This window comes from Orycteropus afer, unplaced genomic scaffold (genome assembly GCF_000298275.1).
Source record: "Orycteropus afer afer isolate SDZICR_OR568_19922 unplaced genomic scaffold, OryAfe1.0 scaffold00213, whole genome shotgun sequence".
NCBI classification, from domain to species: Eukaryota; Metazoa; Chordata; class Mammalia; order Tubulidentata; family Orycteropodidae; genus Orycteropus; species Orycteropus afer.
In genome coordinates this window covers 2,458,943-2,476,482 of record NW_006921800.1, presented here as the reverse complement: position 1 = coordinate 2,476,482, position 17,540 = coordinate 2,458,943, and the positions used below count along the sequence as shown (strand labels likewise).

At 36.1% G+C, this 17,540-nt stretch overlaps 1 protein-coding gene across 1 annotated transcript in view; it reads left to right on the top strand.

The window, feature by feature from the left end:
- ANKRD13C (ankyrin repeat domain 13C) overlaps positions 1–14,950 on the top strand; it is a 164,419-nt gene extending 149,469 nt beyond the window's left edge. Inside the window, exons 12-13 of the mRNA XM_007948319.2 lie at positions 3,990–4,090; positions 14,820–14,950. Coding sequence (XP_007946510.1) covers positions 3,990–4,090; positions 14,820–14,950 — 232 coding nt within the window. The remainder of the gene's footprint in view (positions 1–3,989; positions 4,091–14,819) is intronic.
- Positions 14,951–17,540: the final 2,590 nt, after the last annotated feature.

Here is a 17,540-nt window from a genome sequence, read left to right as displayed (position 1 = left end):
ATATATATATATATATATATATATATATATATATAAATACCTGTGTGGAAGTTTATAGATTAAAGGTAGCAGTTTTTTTTCACTCCTGAATAGTGAATACCAGATTATTTTTCTCTGTGGTTTTATAGTTTTTATAAAAATGGGGAAATAGTATATGTTTTATTACGTGAGTTTCTTTTTTTTCACTTTAAAGTGAGTTTTTATTCGAATTCTTACCATAATTACACTTTCATCTTTCTTTTTTCTTTGGTATTTCATTTTGTTTTGCATTTTATCACTATTCTAAACAATACTGTAGTTAACATGCTGAATATATCCTGTAAAACCTGCCCTTACCAGATGCCTCTTTAAGAAAAACTTAAATGTGGAGAGATGTTTAGAATGGATAAAATGTAGCTTGTGCTGACTTTAATTTGAAGTCCTGGGTACTTTGTCTGTCTGTATTCTTCCTCTTCCAACGCAGAATTAAAACATTAATACATTAAAAACTAACTAAATAAAATAATCCCAAAGAGATGAGAGCAGGACATATTTTTCAAGTCCACACATGAAACATTAGCTGAGCCCTACCTCTCACTTCCACTCTATACCCACACTTTAAAAAAGTAGATAGAATGCACTATGAGTCCCTGAGTTATAGCACAAAGAAGGTAGATAGTTTTCAGGAAATGTGTAAAGAGAATTAGTGATATGTACAGTCGGCCATAGTTCATTATATTTAGGATCCCATTGACTCAAAGACACACTTGTTTTATACTCTACTATGTATGAAAAATACAACTAATTATGTCATCAATTTTAGTAGTTGTCTGATTTCAGAGATGTTAATATGTGAAAAAATAGGTATCTTATAATTGATAAAGTATTTTCATTATAATCATTCTCTCTGAAAAAAGTAAAATATAGAATACATAGCATGTAAAAGCCAGATGGGGAACTCATTTTAAAATAAAGCATAGGCCAAAAAAAAAAGAAAAGAAAAAATATTTCTGTAAATGCTATAGAAAATTATGAAAAGAACATGAAATCAGTAAACCAGAGTACATTAAGATGAGCTGATAAAACAACAGAATAAAATGAAAAGGAGATTGTTTTGGTTACTTGGTTCCATTCTAACAGAAAATACTACAGCTGACGGGTTTAGCAAACAGGAGTTATCTCTTACAGTTTTGGAGGGTAGAAGTCCGAGTTAAAAGTGCCAGGCTCTAGGGGCTGGGTGGAAAGCCCCTCGACCTTGAGCTTCAGCTCTGCCTCTTACTCCCAGGCCACTGGAGTTGGAGGCTTTTTTCACTCAGACAGCTGCTGGCTGCTGAGGCTGACAAACCCAAGGTCGACAGGTATAAAGGCACAGTCCTGAGATTACCAAACCACATGGTAGGTCATTGATTCAAGCCCATGCAGAGTCCCCAGATCAGCAGACAATGTGGCAAGCTACTGAATAATGACTTGGCTACATGCAGGATTCAAGCATGCCATAAGCTAGAGACTTTCCTCAATGCTTCTTCTTGTATACTGGAAGCAGACCACATCCTTAAGGCAGCTACTCAGCTGCTCGAGTAGATTCCACCATGGAGATGATTACCAGTCTCACCATAGGGAATAACTACATCTCAAAACCAGGCCCAACCAAGTTGACACATAACCTTAACTGTCACATTTCCACCCCTTGTCAGCTTGACACCTGTACAGATCTTCATTGGGTGGCACCAGTACAGATCTTCTTCACTGGGTGGCTCTAGTCCCCTAGTTCATCATAGTGGGTACCTCACCCCATTGGCCTCGCAGGCCACATTCTTCTATCTCTTGGGCATGGCTATGGTTCCAACCCACTGGAACAAATGAACAACTAGCCCCACACTCCAGAATGAAGATGATGAAGGTCTGAGTCTTTGGAAGGGGGCTATGGTGGTTCCACTCCCAGAAGCCGTGGCCCTACCCTTTGAGTCTTAGGTAGCTCTGCTTCCCATTTCCCTGGTTTCTCTGCTTCTGCCAGTTAATACTGAAGGCACCCACTCCGCCAGGAATCTTTCTGCCCAAAAAAGCACTCAGCTTTCTTATTCTGTGGGCCGGCCAACCTGTTACTCCATTTCATGCCAGTATCTTCCAGTTAATGCTGGAAGGCAACCCACTCTGCCAGGAAGCCACCTACCCAGTGGCATCCAGCTTTCTCCTCCATGGGCTGAAAGGGCTGTTGCTGTCTAATGCCAGTCTCTCAGCTCTGCTGCTGCAGTTTCTCTGCCAGGGTCTCTCTGCCATGGTTCTTGGGTCAGGGATGTACTCCACTTCTATTTCCACATTTTAGGTATCTGTCAGAGCAGCACTCCAGTCCTGTTACCAAATGTGTTAGGCTGGGTTCTGTAGAGAAGCAAAACCAGTAAAGCTTAGAGAGAGAAATTTATCTTAGGAAAATGGGTCACACAGTTATAGAGTTTGGCAAGTCCCAAGTTCCTGGAATAAATGTCAAGCTAGAGGCTTTTCCTGACTCACACAGCTGCAGGGGCTAACAAGCTCAAGGTTGGCAGGCAATATAATAGCTGTTGACTTCAGCAGATGACGAATCTAAGATCACCAAATACAATGGTGGATTGTTTGCTCATGGACAGTTGTAGGCAGCACAACAGGATCCAGATCCACAGGAGGTTCTCAAATTTTACCAGGATGTGCATTTTGTATTTGAAACAGGCCATGGCCCTAGAGAAACTCCTTTTTGACTGATTGGCTATACAAAGCATATACATCAGACCTCATCATGGGAATAACCGCATCACAACTGCTTAAATCACTTAGAATTATGTTCCAGCCAAGTTGACACAACCCCAGCTCTCATAAAGATTGAAAGAGGAAAGATATAAATTGAGGATTAAGCAGAATTTTTACAAAACAAATACATTACAAACAACAGTGAACAGAATAGATGTAGCTGAAAATTAAATTTTGACATATCATAGCGAATGCAGAGGTAAAAGATTTTATAAAAAATTATAGTAGTAATAGATGGGGAGGACAGGGATAGATGGCTAAGTATAAGGATCATTGGTGTTCCTAAACTAGAAATTCTCCAGAATGTAACCAAAATTGTATTCAGAATATGATAAAGAAAGTTTCTCTGTCATGAAGAACTGAATCTATAGAACAACATTAGTTTCTAGGAAAAATTGATACAGAAAGATCAGGTATAAGAATTATCCTGGTTAAATTACAGGACTTCAGTAATTAATGAGGAAATCTAAAGACATCCAGGCAGAAAAGGCAAATCATTTACCAGAGGCGTTAAAAATTCAGCTTGGTTGTACATTTTTTTCACTTTGGCATTTCTGAAGCAGAGAACGTGTGAGCTGATAGTATATCTGAAGATAGACACAAAATAGTTCAAGAAATATGCTTCCATGAGTCTTTCTTGAAAGAAAATTAATATTACTTGAAAATGAAATCTATCCAACCAAATATGAGAAAAGTTTTGTAATGACTGTTGTAATAGGAAATGCTAGGAGATACGAAATTATATCATTGTGAATTTGGAGGGAAAGATAATATAACCTGAAATTTTATGCCAACCAAATTTCCCTGTAAATAGAAAGACAAGAAACACTTATTTTTCAAATGTGTGAGAATTCAGGGTATACTGAGTAGGTAAGAAGAGCTCTTCACAAAAAGAAATTGACAATGAAATCTAGCCAACCAAATGATGAATTTGCTTGAAGAAAGGATGTGTAGACATTAGTAAGAAGACATGTTTAAGTGTTGAATCTATTGAAATACAGAGCTAAAATCAAATAACTGTGGAAATACTGTTGCACAGTCAAATTTAGAAGTTATAAACCTTGACATAGTTAAAAAAAAAAAAAGAGGAGGAAGAAGGAACAGTGATTTCCTCATCCTTAGTAGCTAAAAAGCTATGATATTATCTAGATTTGAAACATACAGTTAAAAAATAAGGATACAAAGAAATAATTTAAACAATGAAAAAAACATTTTTCTTCCATTTTCAGATTATTGAATGTTTTAGAAGTAATAGCTCCCTTCAAGCACTTTAACAAGCTTAGAGAATTTGTTCAGATGAAACTTCCTCCAGGCTTTCCTGTAAAACTAGGTAAGGAAAAATTTAGATGTATTTTAAGTGTTTATTAGAAATATGGAGGTATTTAATAATGTTTAATAAAAAATATGCTTTGAAGGAAAGTAGATTTCCTAGTTGCTTACATTTTTGTAAAGTTTTTCTGGAATTACGTGTGTTAATACTTAATACATGTCAATATATGTCAAATATATAAGGGCCCTGTGAGAGCACTAATTGTACTTGATTATTATTAAATCTAAGGAATATGAAAATATTTAATACAACAGAGTACAACTGAATTAAGGATGCACTGTGATAATGTTTTTAATTTGAAATAGGGAGATTAGCGTTTAGCCCTAATTTTTAGAAAACATTTGAGTTTTTGAATAGTGGAAATATTTTGGAGTCAGCCATCATTTTGCATGGGTAAAAGAATGTCCATATATTTTATTTTTCAGGCTTTTAGGTGTTTATCCTAAATTTTATTTTAAACAATGATCTTTAAAAAGAGTAAACTCTCGTTTCTACATATACTTACCTTTCTAATTTATACTAGAGAACTAGAAACAAGAGTATATTAAAAAAATGTTTTGGTTTTTTAGGCTTAGATTAAGCAGTAGGACATACCAGGACAGTCCTCAAATGCTGTTTATCCATCCTAATATTCATCTACTATCCTAGTTATCTAAGGAGCTCTGGTAGCATAGTGCCTAAGGCACTTGACTGCTAACCATAAGGCTGGCGGTTCAAATCCACCAGCCACTCCTCGGAAGGAAGGTTGGGCAATCCTACTTCCGTGGTGATACTGCCTCGGAAACCCAAGGAGGGGTCGCTATGAGTCGGGGCTGACTCGACGGCATATAACAACAACAACATCATCCTAGTTATCTAGTGCTACTGTAACAGAAAGATCCTAAGTGGGTAACTTGAGTGACCAAACTTATTTTATCTCAGTTTAGGAGGCTATAAATCCAAATTCATGGCACTGGCTCTAGAGGAAGGCTTCCTTTCTGTGCTGGTTCTTAGTTCCTTGGTGATCTTCATGTGGCTTGGAATGTGTCTTCCTCCATCTCTGCTTACTTAATCTGCTCTTTTATTTTCTCAAAAGAAATTCATTTAAAACACAGTTTACACTAATAATATCTCATTAACCTAACAAAGAAAACCCTATTTCCAGATGGGATTATAACCACAGATATAATAGGATTTACAACACATATTTTTGGGGAGACAATTTAATCCATAATATCCACCTAATATTTTGGCAATGCTTGCTGTGTGCTAAATGCTCTGATAAGGACTGGAAACTAAGCAAAAGTCCCTTCCCTCTTAGCATGTACATTTCAGTAGGAGAGACAAATCAATATATAGTGTTAGTGTTTAGTACGGTTTTGATATATAAAAGAGCAATTAAGCAGGTAAGCAAACAAGCACAAAGAGAGGGGAAGATAACATGTCACATGATTGCCCAACAGCAGAAGCTAGAAAGAGACAAGGACTTTTTTCTTTCAGAGTGGACAGAAAGAGGGACCCTTTCTTCCCCTAGATCCAGTGCCCTGAATTTGGATGTCTAGCCTTCTGTGAGAAAATAAATTTCCATTTGTTAAAGCCACCCAGTTGTGGTATTTCTGTGACAGTAGCACTTGTTAACTAAGAAAACAGTGTATCCGCATTTGTAGAATATATCTTAAAGCAGTGATGAAAGGAAAATTTATAATAGGTAAATACATATATTAAGAAAAAAGGAAGAGTCTCAAATTAGTAATTTAAGCTTCTACCACAAGAATTTAGAAAAAGGATCAAAATAAGTCCAAAGCAAGCAGAAGGGAGGAAGAAGAGAAATTAATGAAATTGAAAACAGAAAAAGTGAAATTCAGTGAAATAAAAAGCTGATCCTTTGAATAAATCAATAAAATTGACAGACTTATAGTAAAACTGATTTAAAAAAAGAAAGGCCAAAAAGTAGAGATTACTACTATAAGATACAAAGCAGGATATAGACCCTGCAGGCATCAAAAGAATAATTAAAGATACAATAAACAGTTCTACACACATACATTTGACAACTTAGACAGAATAGACTACTTCCTTAAAAGACATAGACTACCACAGCTCCCTCAACATGAAATGGATAATTTGAATAATACTAATACTAGCCCTAGAACTATTAATAAATTGAATATATAAAAACTCTCTGAAAATAAATTTCCATGTCCAGATTGTTTCACTGGAAAATTCTATTAAATGTTTATAGAAGAATTAACAATAAATCTGCACAACCTCTTCCAGAAAATGAAAGAGGGGAGGGAACACTTCTCAATTTATTTTATGAAGCTTGTGTTACCCTGATACAAAAACTAGACCAAAACAATACAAATAAAGAAAAATACAGGCCAATGTCCCTTATAAAATGGAAGAGTCCTTAACAAAATGATAGCAAATATTGAAATCAACAATGGATACAAAAGTTTAATGCACCATAGTAAGGGAAATTTATTCCAAGGATGTAAATCTGGTTCAGCGCCTGAAAATCAGTGTAAGACACCATATTAAAAGATGACAGAACAAAAGTCACATGATCATATCAGACAAAATAAGGAAATCATTTGACAAAATTCAGCATCCTTTATAATAAAAAAGTCTCAGAAACTTAGAAACGGGAGGGAACTTTCTCTTTTGATAAAGAGCATCATCTGTAAGATACATATTTAATGGTGAAAGACCAAATAATGCATACCCCTAAGATTGGGAACAAAGCAAAGGTGTCTGGTCTAAATTTTCTAGCTGGTGCAATAAGGAAAGAAAAAGAGAGAAAAATTATGCAAATCCAACAAGGAAGAAATAAAGCTTTCACTATTTGCAGATGACGTGAATGTCTAGGTAGAAAATCTTAAAGATGCTGCAGGAAAAAAAAAAATCTCCTAGAAACTAGTAAGTGAGTTTAGCAAAGTCACAGGATACAAGTTAAACATACAACAATCAATTGCATTTTTTTACATACTATCATTAAATTCATAATTACTGCCATCAAGTCGGATCCGACTCATAGCGACCCCCCAGTGAGTTTCCAAGGCGGTGTCACTACAGAAGTAGATTGCCCAGCCTTCCTTCCAAGTAATGGCTGGTGAGTTTGAACCGCCAGTCTTCTGGTTAGCAGACAAAAATGCCTTAGGCACTATGCCACCAGACACCAAAATTAAATACCATTGCAATCATCATTCACACAAAAAGAAAATACTTAATTGAAAATACTTAATTGTATAAATCTAACAAAACATGCAGCCTTGTATGCTGAAAACTACAAAACATTGATGAAAGGAATCAGAGAAGATCTAAACCAATGGAGAGACATACCATGTTTATGAATTGGAAGACTAAACATAATAAAAATGTCAGTTATCTACAAATCGATACATGGGTTTAACATACTTAGCAAAATCTCAGCAAGATTTTGTGTAGATATAGACAAGATTATTTTAAAACTTATAGTGAAAACAAAAGGAAATATATTAGCTAAAATAATTTTGAAAAAAAAATAAACTGGGAGGAATGAGTACTTGATTTCAAGACTTATTATATAGTTACAAAAATCAAGAGTATGTAGGTATTAGCAAAAAGGATAGACCATATAGATCAATGTAACAAAACAGAGATCCCAGAAATAGACCTACACAAGTATGTCTGTCTGGTTTTAGACAAGGTGCAAAAGCCATTCAGTGATAGCCTGTTCAATAAATGGTGCTACAGCAACTGGGGGAAAAAAAAAGAAACTCTACCTAATAAAAAAGTTAACTTACAATAGATCATAGATATAAATGTAAAATGTCAAACTATGAAACTATTAGGAAAAAGTAGGGGAAGATCCTAGAGGTCTCGTGTTAGATATAAAGAGTTCTTAGAATTCATATTGAAAGCATGATCCAGAAAATGAAAATTTAATAAATTGGACTTCAGCCAAATGAAAAACACTTTGCTTTGTGAGAGAGCTTAAGAGGATGAAAACATAAGGTATATAATAAGAGAAAATATTTGCAAACCATGTATCTGAAAAAAATTCTAGTATTTAAAATATATAAAGCACTCTCAAAATTCAACAATAACAAAATAAACAAGCCAATGACAAAACAGGCAAAAGGTATGGAAGAGACATTTCACAAAAGAGGATAATATACAGATGGCAAATAAGCACTTAGAAAATGTTCAGTATCATTACCCTATATGGAAATGCAAGTTAAAAACACAAGACAATTGCATACCACCAGAATAAAATAAAACATAGTGACAACACCAGATGTTGGCAAGGTTGGGGAGAAACTTGATCATTTACATATTATTTGATCATTGACATATTACAGATGTAATGTAAAAGGAACACTGATGGTTCAGTGGATAAGGGATTTGCCTAACCAAAAGGTCAGTGGTTCAAACCCACCACCTGCTCTGCAGAAGAAAGATGGGGCAATCTACTTCTGTAAAAATTGATAGCCTTGAAAACCCAATGGGGGTCACTGTGAGTTGGAATTGACTTGATGGCAGTGGGTTTGTTTTTGGTTGGTATAATGTAAAATGGTACACCCAGTCCAAAAAAGTTTGACAGTGTCTTAAAACATAACATACAACTACACATGGCCACGCAATTTTAACTCTTAGGCATTTATCCCAGATTTTAAACAAACAAACAAACAAACAAATAAAACCTATACACAATGTTTATTTCATAGCAGCTCTATCCATAATAGACTGAGACTAGAAACAATTCAGGTGTCCTTCAACATGTGATTGGCTAAAGAAATGGTTGTACATTTATACCATGGAATAATACTTATCAATGAAAAGGAATAAGCTATTAGTACATGTAGCTATTAGTACTATTAGTACATGGATGAATCTCCAAAGAGTTATTCTGAATAAGAAAAAAATCCCAAAGTTGATACTGTAAGATTCTATTGAAATATTTGTTGAAATGAAAAAACTATAGAGAACAGGTAATGGTTGCCAGGATTTACAAAGAAGGTGGTGGTAGGAGGGAAGTGAGTGTGGGTATAAAAGGGCAACAGAAGAGATTCTTGGTACAGTGGAAATGTCCTTTATCTTGATAACGTGATATTTATACTGGTTTTGATACTGTACTGTTTACAAGATGTTACCACTAGAGGAAACTAGGTAAAGGGCACCAGGAATCTCTCTCATTTCTTTTAACTTCATGTGAATCTACAATTACCTCAGAGTAAAAATTTTACTCCTCTCTTCAGCCCATTGCAGAGTCTCTTTATGTCTTCCACTCTATTAACTGTATTATTGATTATTCATAAAGAATCTTGGTAGTGCAAAGGTTAAGTGCACGACTGCTAACTGAAAGGTTAGTGGTTTGAACCCACTCATCTGCTCTGTCAAATGCATCAAATCTGTTCTTTAGATGGTCTCTAAATTCAGGTGGAATATAACCAAGGTCATATTTTGGCTCTCATAGACTTGTTTTAATTGTCTTCAGCTTCAACTTAAACCTGCATATGAGGAGGTGATGGTCTGTTCCACAGTCAGCTCCTGACCTTGTTTTGGCTGTAGATATTGAGCTTCTCCATCACCTCTTTCCGTAAATACAGTCTATCTGATTCCCATGTATTCCATTGGGTGAAATCCACGTGAATAGCCACCATTTATGTTGTTGACAAAAGGTATTCGAAATGACTAAGTAGTTGGTCTTACAAAATTGTATCATGCAGTTGAACCCCAACATCATTTCTGTCACCAAGTCCGTATTTTCCAACTATTGGTGATTCTTCTTTGTTTCCAACTTTTGCATTCCAATCAGCAGTACTAATCAACACATCTTGATTGCATGTTTGGTCAATTTCTGATTGCAGAAATTGGTAAAAATCATCAATCTCCTCATCTTTGGCTTTGGTGTTTGATGCATAAATTTGAATGATAGTAGTATAACTGGTCTTTCTTCTACTTGTATGGATATTATCCTATCACTGATAGCATTCTACTTCAGGATAGATCTTAAAACATTCTTTGTGACAATAAATGCCACACCATGCCTCTTCATTTTGATGCATTGAATACCAGTGATGAAAAACCAGATGAAATATGGGGTGACATCAAGAACATCATACAGGAAGAAAGCAAAAGGTCACTAAAGACAGGAAAGGAATAAAAGACCACAATGGATGTTAGAAGAGACTCTGAAACTTACTCTTGAAAGGAGAGTAGCTAAAGCAAATGGAAGAAATGACAACATAAAAGAGCTGAACAGACTTCAAACAGCAGCTTGAGAAGACAAGTCAATTATTATAATGAAACGTTCAAAGACGTGGAGTTAGAAAACCAAAGAGGAAGAACATGCTTGGCATTTCTCAAGCTGAAAGAACTGAAGAAGACTTTCAAGGCTTGAGTTGCAATATTGAAAGATTCCATGGGCAAAATAATGAGTGGTGCAGAAAACATCAAAAGAAGATGGAAAGAATACACAGTGTCACTGTGTGGTAGCTCAGTTTGTGTGTCAAGTTGGCTGGGTCTGGTTGAGTGGCTGGGCAGCTGGATGTAGTATTCCCCATGATGAGACTGGTAGTCAACTCCATGGTGGAATCTACTGTGAACAGCTGAATATAAGCAGAAGCCTTGGGGAATGGTCTCTAGCTCATGGCATGATTGGATCCTGCATGTAGCTGTGTTGTTGTCCAGTAGCCTGCCATACTCTGCCCACCTTGGACTTACAATGGACTTAAATTAATGGCCTGCCATGTGGTTTGGTAACATTGGGACTGTGCCATTTTATTTGTCAACCTTGGGCTTGTTAGCCTCAGCAGCCGGTAGCTGCCTGAGTGAAGAAAAGCCTCTAGCTTCAGTGGGCCGGGAGCAAGGGGCTTTCACCCAGCCCCTAGAACATGGCACTTTGAACTTGGCTTAAAGCCTCCACACTGTAAGAGAATAAAACTGTTTGTTAAGGCCATCCCATTTGTGGTATATTTCTGTCAGAGTGGCACTAGGTGACCAGAACACACTGTACCAAAAAGAATTGGTTGATGTTCATCCATTTCAGAAGGTGGCCTATGATCGAAAATCGATGGTGTTGAAGGAAGAAGTCAAAGCTGCACTGAAGGAATTGGCGAAAAACAAGGTTCTAAGAATTGATGGGATACCCACTGAAATGTTTCAAGCAATGGATGCTGTGCTGGAGGTACTTATTCAACTATGCCAAGAAACTTGGAAGACATCTACTTGGCCAAGTGACTGGAAGAGATCCATATTTTTACCCATTCCAAAGAAAGGTGATACATAAGAATGTGGAAATTATTGAACAATATCATTAATAACACCTGCAAGTAAAATTTTGTTGAAGATATTTCAAAAACGGGTGTAGAAATAGGGAACTTCATTACTGATGTAGTGGATCTTGGCTGAAAGCAAAGAATGCCAGAAAGACTTTTGCGTTTTATTGACTGTGTGAAAGCATTCGACTGTGTGGATCATAATAAATTATGGATTACATTGAGAAGAATGGGAATTCCAGAACATTTAACTGTGCTCATGAAGAAGCTGTATGTAGACCAGGAGACTGTCATTTGAACAGAACAGGGGGTTCTGTTCTGCATGGTTTAAAATCGGGAAGGGAGTGTGTCAGGGTTGTATCCTTTTGCCATGCTTATTCAGTCTGTATGCTGAGCAAATAATCTGAGAAGCTGGACTGTACGAAGAAGAACATGGCATCATGATTGGCGGAAGACTCATTGATAACCTGTGATATAGAGCAGACACAACCTCACTTGCTGAAAGTGAAGATAACCTGAAGCACTTACTGATGAAGATTAAAGACTATAGCCTGCAGTATGGATTACACCTTAACATAAAGAAGACAATAGTCCTCACAACTGGACCAATAAGCAGCATCACGATAAATGGAGAGAAGATTGAAGTTGTCAAAGATTTCATATTACTTGGTTCCACAGTTAACACCAATGGAAGCAGCAGTCAAAAAATCAGATGACTTATTGCACCGGACAGATATGCTGCAAAAGACCTCTTTCAAGTGCTGAAGAGCAAAGATGTCTCTTTGAAGACTAAGGTGCGCCTAACCCAAGCCATGGTGTTTTCAGTCACCTTATATGCATGTGAAAGCTGGACAATGAATAAGGAAGGCAAAAGAAGATTTGATGCTTTTGAGTTGTGGTGTTGGCAAAGAATATCGAAAGTACCATGGACTGCTCAAACAAACTCACCTCACTGCTGTCGAGTCGATTACGACTCATAACAACCACTTCTTGGGTTTCTGAGGCAATATCTCTATGGAAGTAGATTGCCCAGTCTTCCTTCTGAATAGTGGCTGATGGTGGGTTTGAATCACCAGCCTTCTGGTTAGCAGTCAGATGCCTTAGGCACAATGCCACCAGAGCTTCTATGGACTGCTAGAACTAACAAATTTGTCCTGGAAGAAGTATAGGCAGAATGCTCCTTAGAAGGAAGAGTGGCCAGACTTCATCTCACCTACTTTGGTCATGTTGTCAGAAGGGACCATACCCTGGGGAAGGATATTATGCTTGTTAAAGTGAAGGGTCAGCAAAGGAGGGGAAGGCCCTCAATGAGATGGATAAACACAGTGGCAGCAATGATGGGCTCAAATACAGCAAGGATTGTGAGGCTGGCATGGGACCGGGCAGTGTTTCATTCTGTTGTACCATGGGGTCGCTGGGAGTCAGAGCTGACTCGATGCCACATAACAGAAACAACATCCGCTCTGTGGAAGAAAAACTTGGTAATCTGCTCCTGCAAATATTGCAGCCAAGAAAACCCTGTGGTGTGGTTGTACCTTGTCACATAGGGTTGTTGTGAGTTGGAAATTGACTCAGCAGTACTCAACAAAAACAACAAACATAGTGGACATTTTTCTGTCTTTGTTACTTAATCTCTTCAAGATTTGACTTTTTGGAGGTTGGGGTGGGGAAGTCATTGTCTCAATGAGTAGTAGCAGTTTTTCTTCAAATTTCCTGACTTATGTTTTCTGGTTGCTCCATGTAGAGCTCATCTTCCCTTCCACACTTGCCACACAATTTTATCTTTTCATTACATCTTATAAAACTTAAACTTGTCATTCCTCTTCTTAAAACCCTCCATTGGCTTTCTGTCTCAAATCTAGAGTAAAAGCCAGTCTTTTTCTGACCCAACCCCATATGATCTGGTTGCCTCTGATGTCTTCTGCTAATCTTCCCCTCACTGTTTCAGGTGCAGCCACAGTCGCCTCGTACCTGTTCCCAGAACAGATCACTCTGTTAGGGCATTTATACTTGTTATTCCCCTCTGCTTGGTAACTTCATGATTTGCACTTAGGTGTTTGCTGAAAGGTCACTTCATTCAGAGTTTCCTTTACTCATCATTTTCATTAACTCACTGCAACTCTCCATTCTTCTAGGGTGCTTTCCTTTTCTTTAGATGGTTTCACCATTGTATTATTCTTGTTATCTGTCTCTCCTAAACAGAAAGTAATTTCCACAAATGCATGAATTTTCTCTTTTGATACAGATGCATTGCCTAGACCAGGGGCCAAAAAACTTTTCCTGAAAGGGCCAGATAGGAGATATTTTCAACTTTGTGGGGCCATCTAGTCTCTTAGAAGTACTAAACATTGTTGGAGCGTGAAAATACCTATTGTAGTTAGGTGTCGTCGAGTTGGCTCCGACTCTGACACATCTGTCAGAAAATATCTATGGACTAGTAAAATTGGTATGGGTGTGTTTCAATAAAAATTGATGGACACTGAAGTTTGAATTTCATGTAATTTTCATACTACAGAATATTCTTTGGCTGTTGTTTTTCTGACCATTTAAGAAATGTAAAAGGCCATTCTTAGCTGACCAGCCTTGGAAGAACAGTCCACTGAGCAGCCACTGAAAAATGAAGTTGTGTATTGTTTGTCATTCTTGATGCCTATGTGTCTTTCCCTCTTCCTCACCTACAATCATACCCTTCCCCAAACACCCAGTATTTGCTGACCATTGAATATTAGAATAGCAAATACACATACTAGGCACAAATGAATGATTTTTAATTCTTACATTTACTTCTGTGTTTCAGGCTAAGTATTTTTAAATATGAAAATAATACTTTCTGCAATAAAATACTGGGATTTTAACAGGAAAATAGAATTAGTTCACTGTATGTCTTTAATCTGGGTAGATACTCAGCTCTCATAGAATTGTTTTTGTTTCAGGGAGCTTCAGATTTTCATTCCCTGAGGCTTAGAGGTAAAATGACTTGTAAGAATTAGAACTCAGATTTTAGAATAATCTGCCAATTCTGGTGAGACTTTCTATACTACATATTAAAAAGATTGATTGTTTTAAAATAAAAGAAAAAAAAGATGACTGTATTTTATTTTGATTCTTTAAAGTGAAATTGAGCATGGACCAGAGCCAGCATAATCTGTAAAGCATAGTTTGAAGAACAGATGTCAGAATGTAGAGTGTACAGAATGGCTGCTCTCCTGTCACCTAAAAAATTCAAGACTTTGGATCTGACATTTTACTTTTAAGATTGGGAAAAAAGAAGTTGTGGATTGTTTGTCATTCTTGATGCCTAGGTGTCTTTCCCTCTTCCTTACCTACAATCAGACCCTTCCCCCAAACACCTAGTATTAGACATACATTAAGATTGGTCTGGTCTTTGAGTAATGCTTTGTTTTAAGGAGTATGGACATCTCTATAGTTTTTATAATCCATAAATAAACGTTTGATTTTACAGTGTTATCAATGATCTCTCTCTGTAGATATACCCGTGTTTCCCACGATCACAGCCACTGTGACTTTTCAGGAGTTTCGGTATGATGAATTTGATGGCTCCATCTTTACTATACCTGATGACTACAAGGAAGATCCGAGCCGCTTTCCCGATCTTTAACTGACTTTGAAAATGATGTTCTTTATCAAGGAAAGTAAAAGAATGCAGAGACCTCAGAACTGGATCCAAATAGAAGGGATAAATGCTTTCAGCAAAGAAAAGGGAATTTTCCATTGAATTGACACATCAGTCATGTAATCAAATGGGCATCTAGTAAGAATTTCAGCATTTCTTGATGTGCCATTTTCAGTCTTTTTTAAAAATATATATAAGTGTAATAGTCTGACACCTTAATGACCCTAATACCTTCTCATGTAAAACAGCTGAGTGCTGTGATTTGTTTTTAAAAATTTTTACACTTCCTGTTGAAATATATATGCATATAAAAATATATATATCTATATATATATATATCTATATATAAAACACTCCTGGACCATTAACATAAATTAAATGTCTTAAGAGATATGAAGTCCTTTTAAACTTGTCATCTTATATTCAAGGTGACTATTTATAAATATTCCTTCAAACTTTGTTTTCAAAAAATATAAACTGTGTAACATTATGTATAGTTCAGTAATTTGAATGTTTGTTCAACATAATGAACTAGAAGGAATGCAGTTTTCTGTAGATGGATGAATCAAATGGTAACCATTAAACAATTGCATTTATCGTTGCAATACATTTCAGAAGGAGCGTTCACTCTGCAGGGAATAAGGTACCTCCCTTAGCACCTTAGTGCAATTCATTGTGGTGCTATTTGTTTTTACCTGAATTCTTTCTTCAATGGAAAATGTTTGTTACTAACCTTCCTTTCATAGAACTTTTTTTTTCCCCTAAACTTGAGTTTAACAAGTCCTTGCTATATGTTCATACGGTATGGTTAGCATGCTTAAAAATATTTATCTTCCAAATCATAGCACTTTAAGAAAAAAATCCAAATTTTTAAACTTGCTTCTTAATAAGTGCACATCAGTCTTACTTTGTGTATAGTGAACTATGGATACATTGGTGTCAATTTTAAAAAATAATCCTTATTTTGGACATCACATATTTAGTGCTTTCAAAATAAGGTAAACATTTTATATGCTAATGGAATATATTTGTTACAAGTTAAATTCCAGAAACCTACACAAGATTGACAATGCCTATTTATTTTTTTAAGTCACAGGAAAATATTAATTTGTTTCCCAAGTGTTAAAATCGTACATTACTAATTTTGCACTTAAAATATTTCATATTTATTCCAGTATGATTTGAAGGTCCAAGAATGAAAATAAACTAGGGAGAATAATGTATACAGTTATTAAGTGTCATGTATTAATGAGCTTAATTTACAAAATGTATCCTGATGAATTCCCAGAATGCATCTGTCAAGTTTTTTAGAATGACCAGTTTAAACTTCTTCCAAGATTTTAGAGAATTTGAATGGGTTTAGAGACCTTTTTTTGAAGATTTATTTAAAGATACAAGTTATCTTTAAATAAATATAACAATAAACATTCCATGCTGATGCATACTACATTGTATATGTTGACATTTTATCAAAATACACTGTATAACAAAGGAAAATAATCGGTTAAAAATTCAAAGACCTAATTTTAAGAAGAGTTGGTAAACTCAGACTAGCTTTATTGAATAGAAAGTTGATCCTTATGGAATGGTTATTACATCAAGTGAGTTAGAGACGGAAATACTTTCTTCAGTGGTTTTGTAAAGTAAGAGACATTGAAAGGCATCGATGAATGATCACTTGCTCTTAGGCTCCCTTACTCTGTGGCTAATAGAGGACCAAATTTCCGGAGTATACAGCAGGCTTTTTCATAAGTGCCGACACCTAGAGGAGAAAAAAATGGTTAATTGCAGCTTGGGATTTATTGACTTCTTAAAAGCTGTGAACACTGCTGAAGTACACTGGAGGTAGGAAGACTACTGAAACTTTTCCACTTGGATTTTAAATACTTACATTTTTCTTTAATAGTAGAAACACATTATCCATTCCAAAATGTCTTTTCTGGGATCATAAAGGACAAGTAATTGTCAGTATCTCTTCTTCGTGACTATAAGGAATTACTTAATGTAAATAAACTTTTCACAATATTAGGTATTTTTTGCTATTTCAGAATGTGCCTTTTAATTCAGTTAATGAATGAAGCTGTACTCTGTGCGTCAAATGAACAGACTGAAAAACTGTATTTTGGTAACATTATGTGAAAATCTAGATTTTGTAGTCTGGATCATTCTGTATCTTCCATTTGTGATTGAAAACGATAAGGTACCAGAAAAGGGGACCAGAAGATTGTCACCTTTAATGGCCATTTAGAAATGCTCAATATTCCTGCTACCAGTATGGGATCACGAAGAAGGTATTTTCGTCTTCAAGAACATTGTTTTCTACAGACAAGATGCCTCTCTGTAGCTGTTCATATATTATATAGAGAACTGTCAAACTTCATAAACCAAACAAACCAAACCCACTGCTGTCAAGTTGATTCCAACTTATAGTAACCCTATACGTATACGACAGAGTAGAACTTTCCCCATAGGATTTCCAAGGCTGTAAATCTTCATGGAAGCAGACTGCCTCATCCCTGTGAAGCAGCTGATAGGTTTGAACTGCTGACTTTGTGAATAGCAGACAAGCACTTTA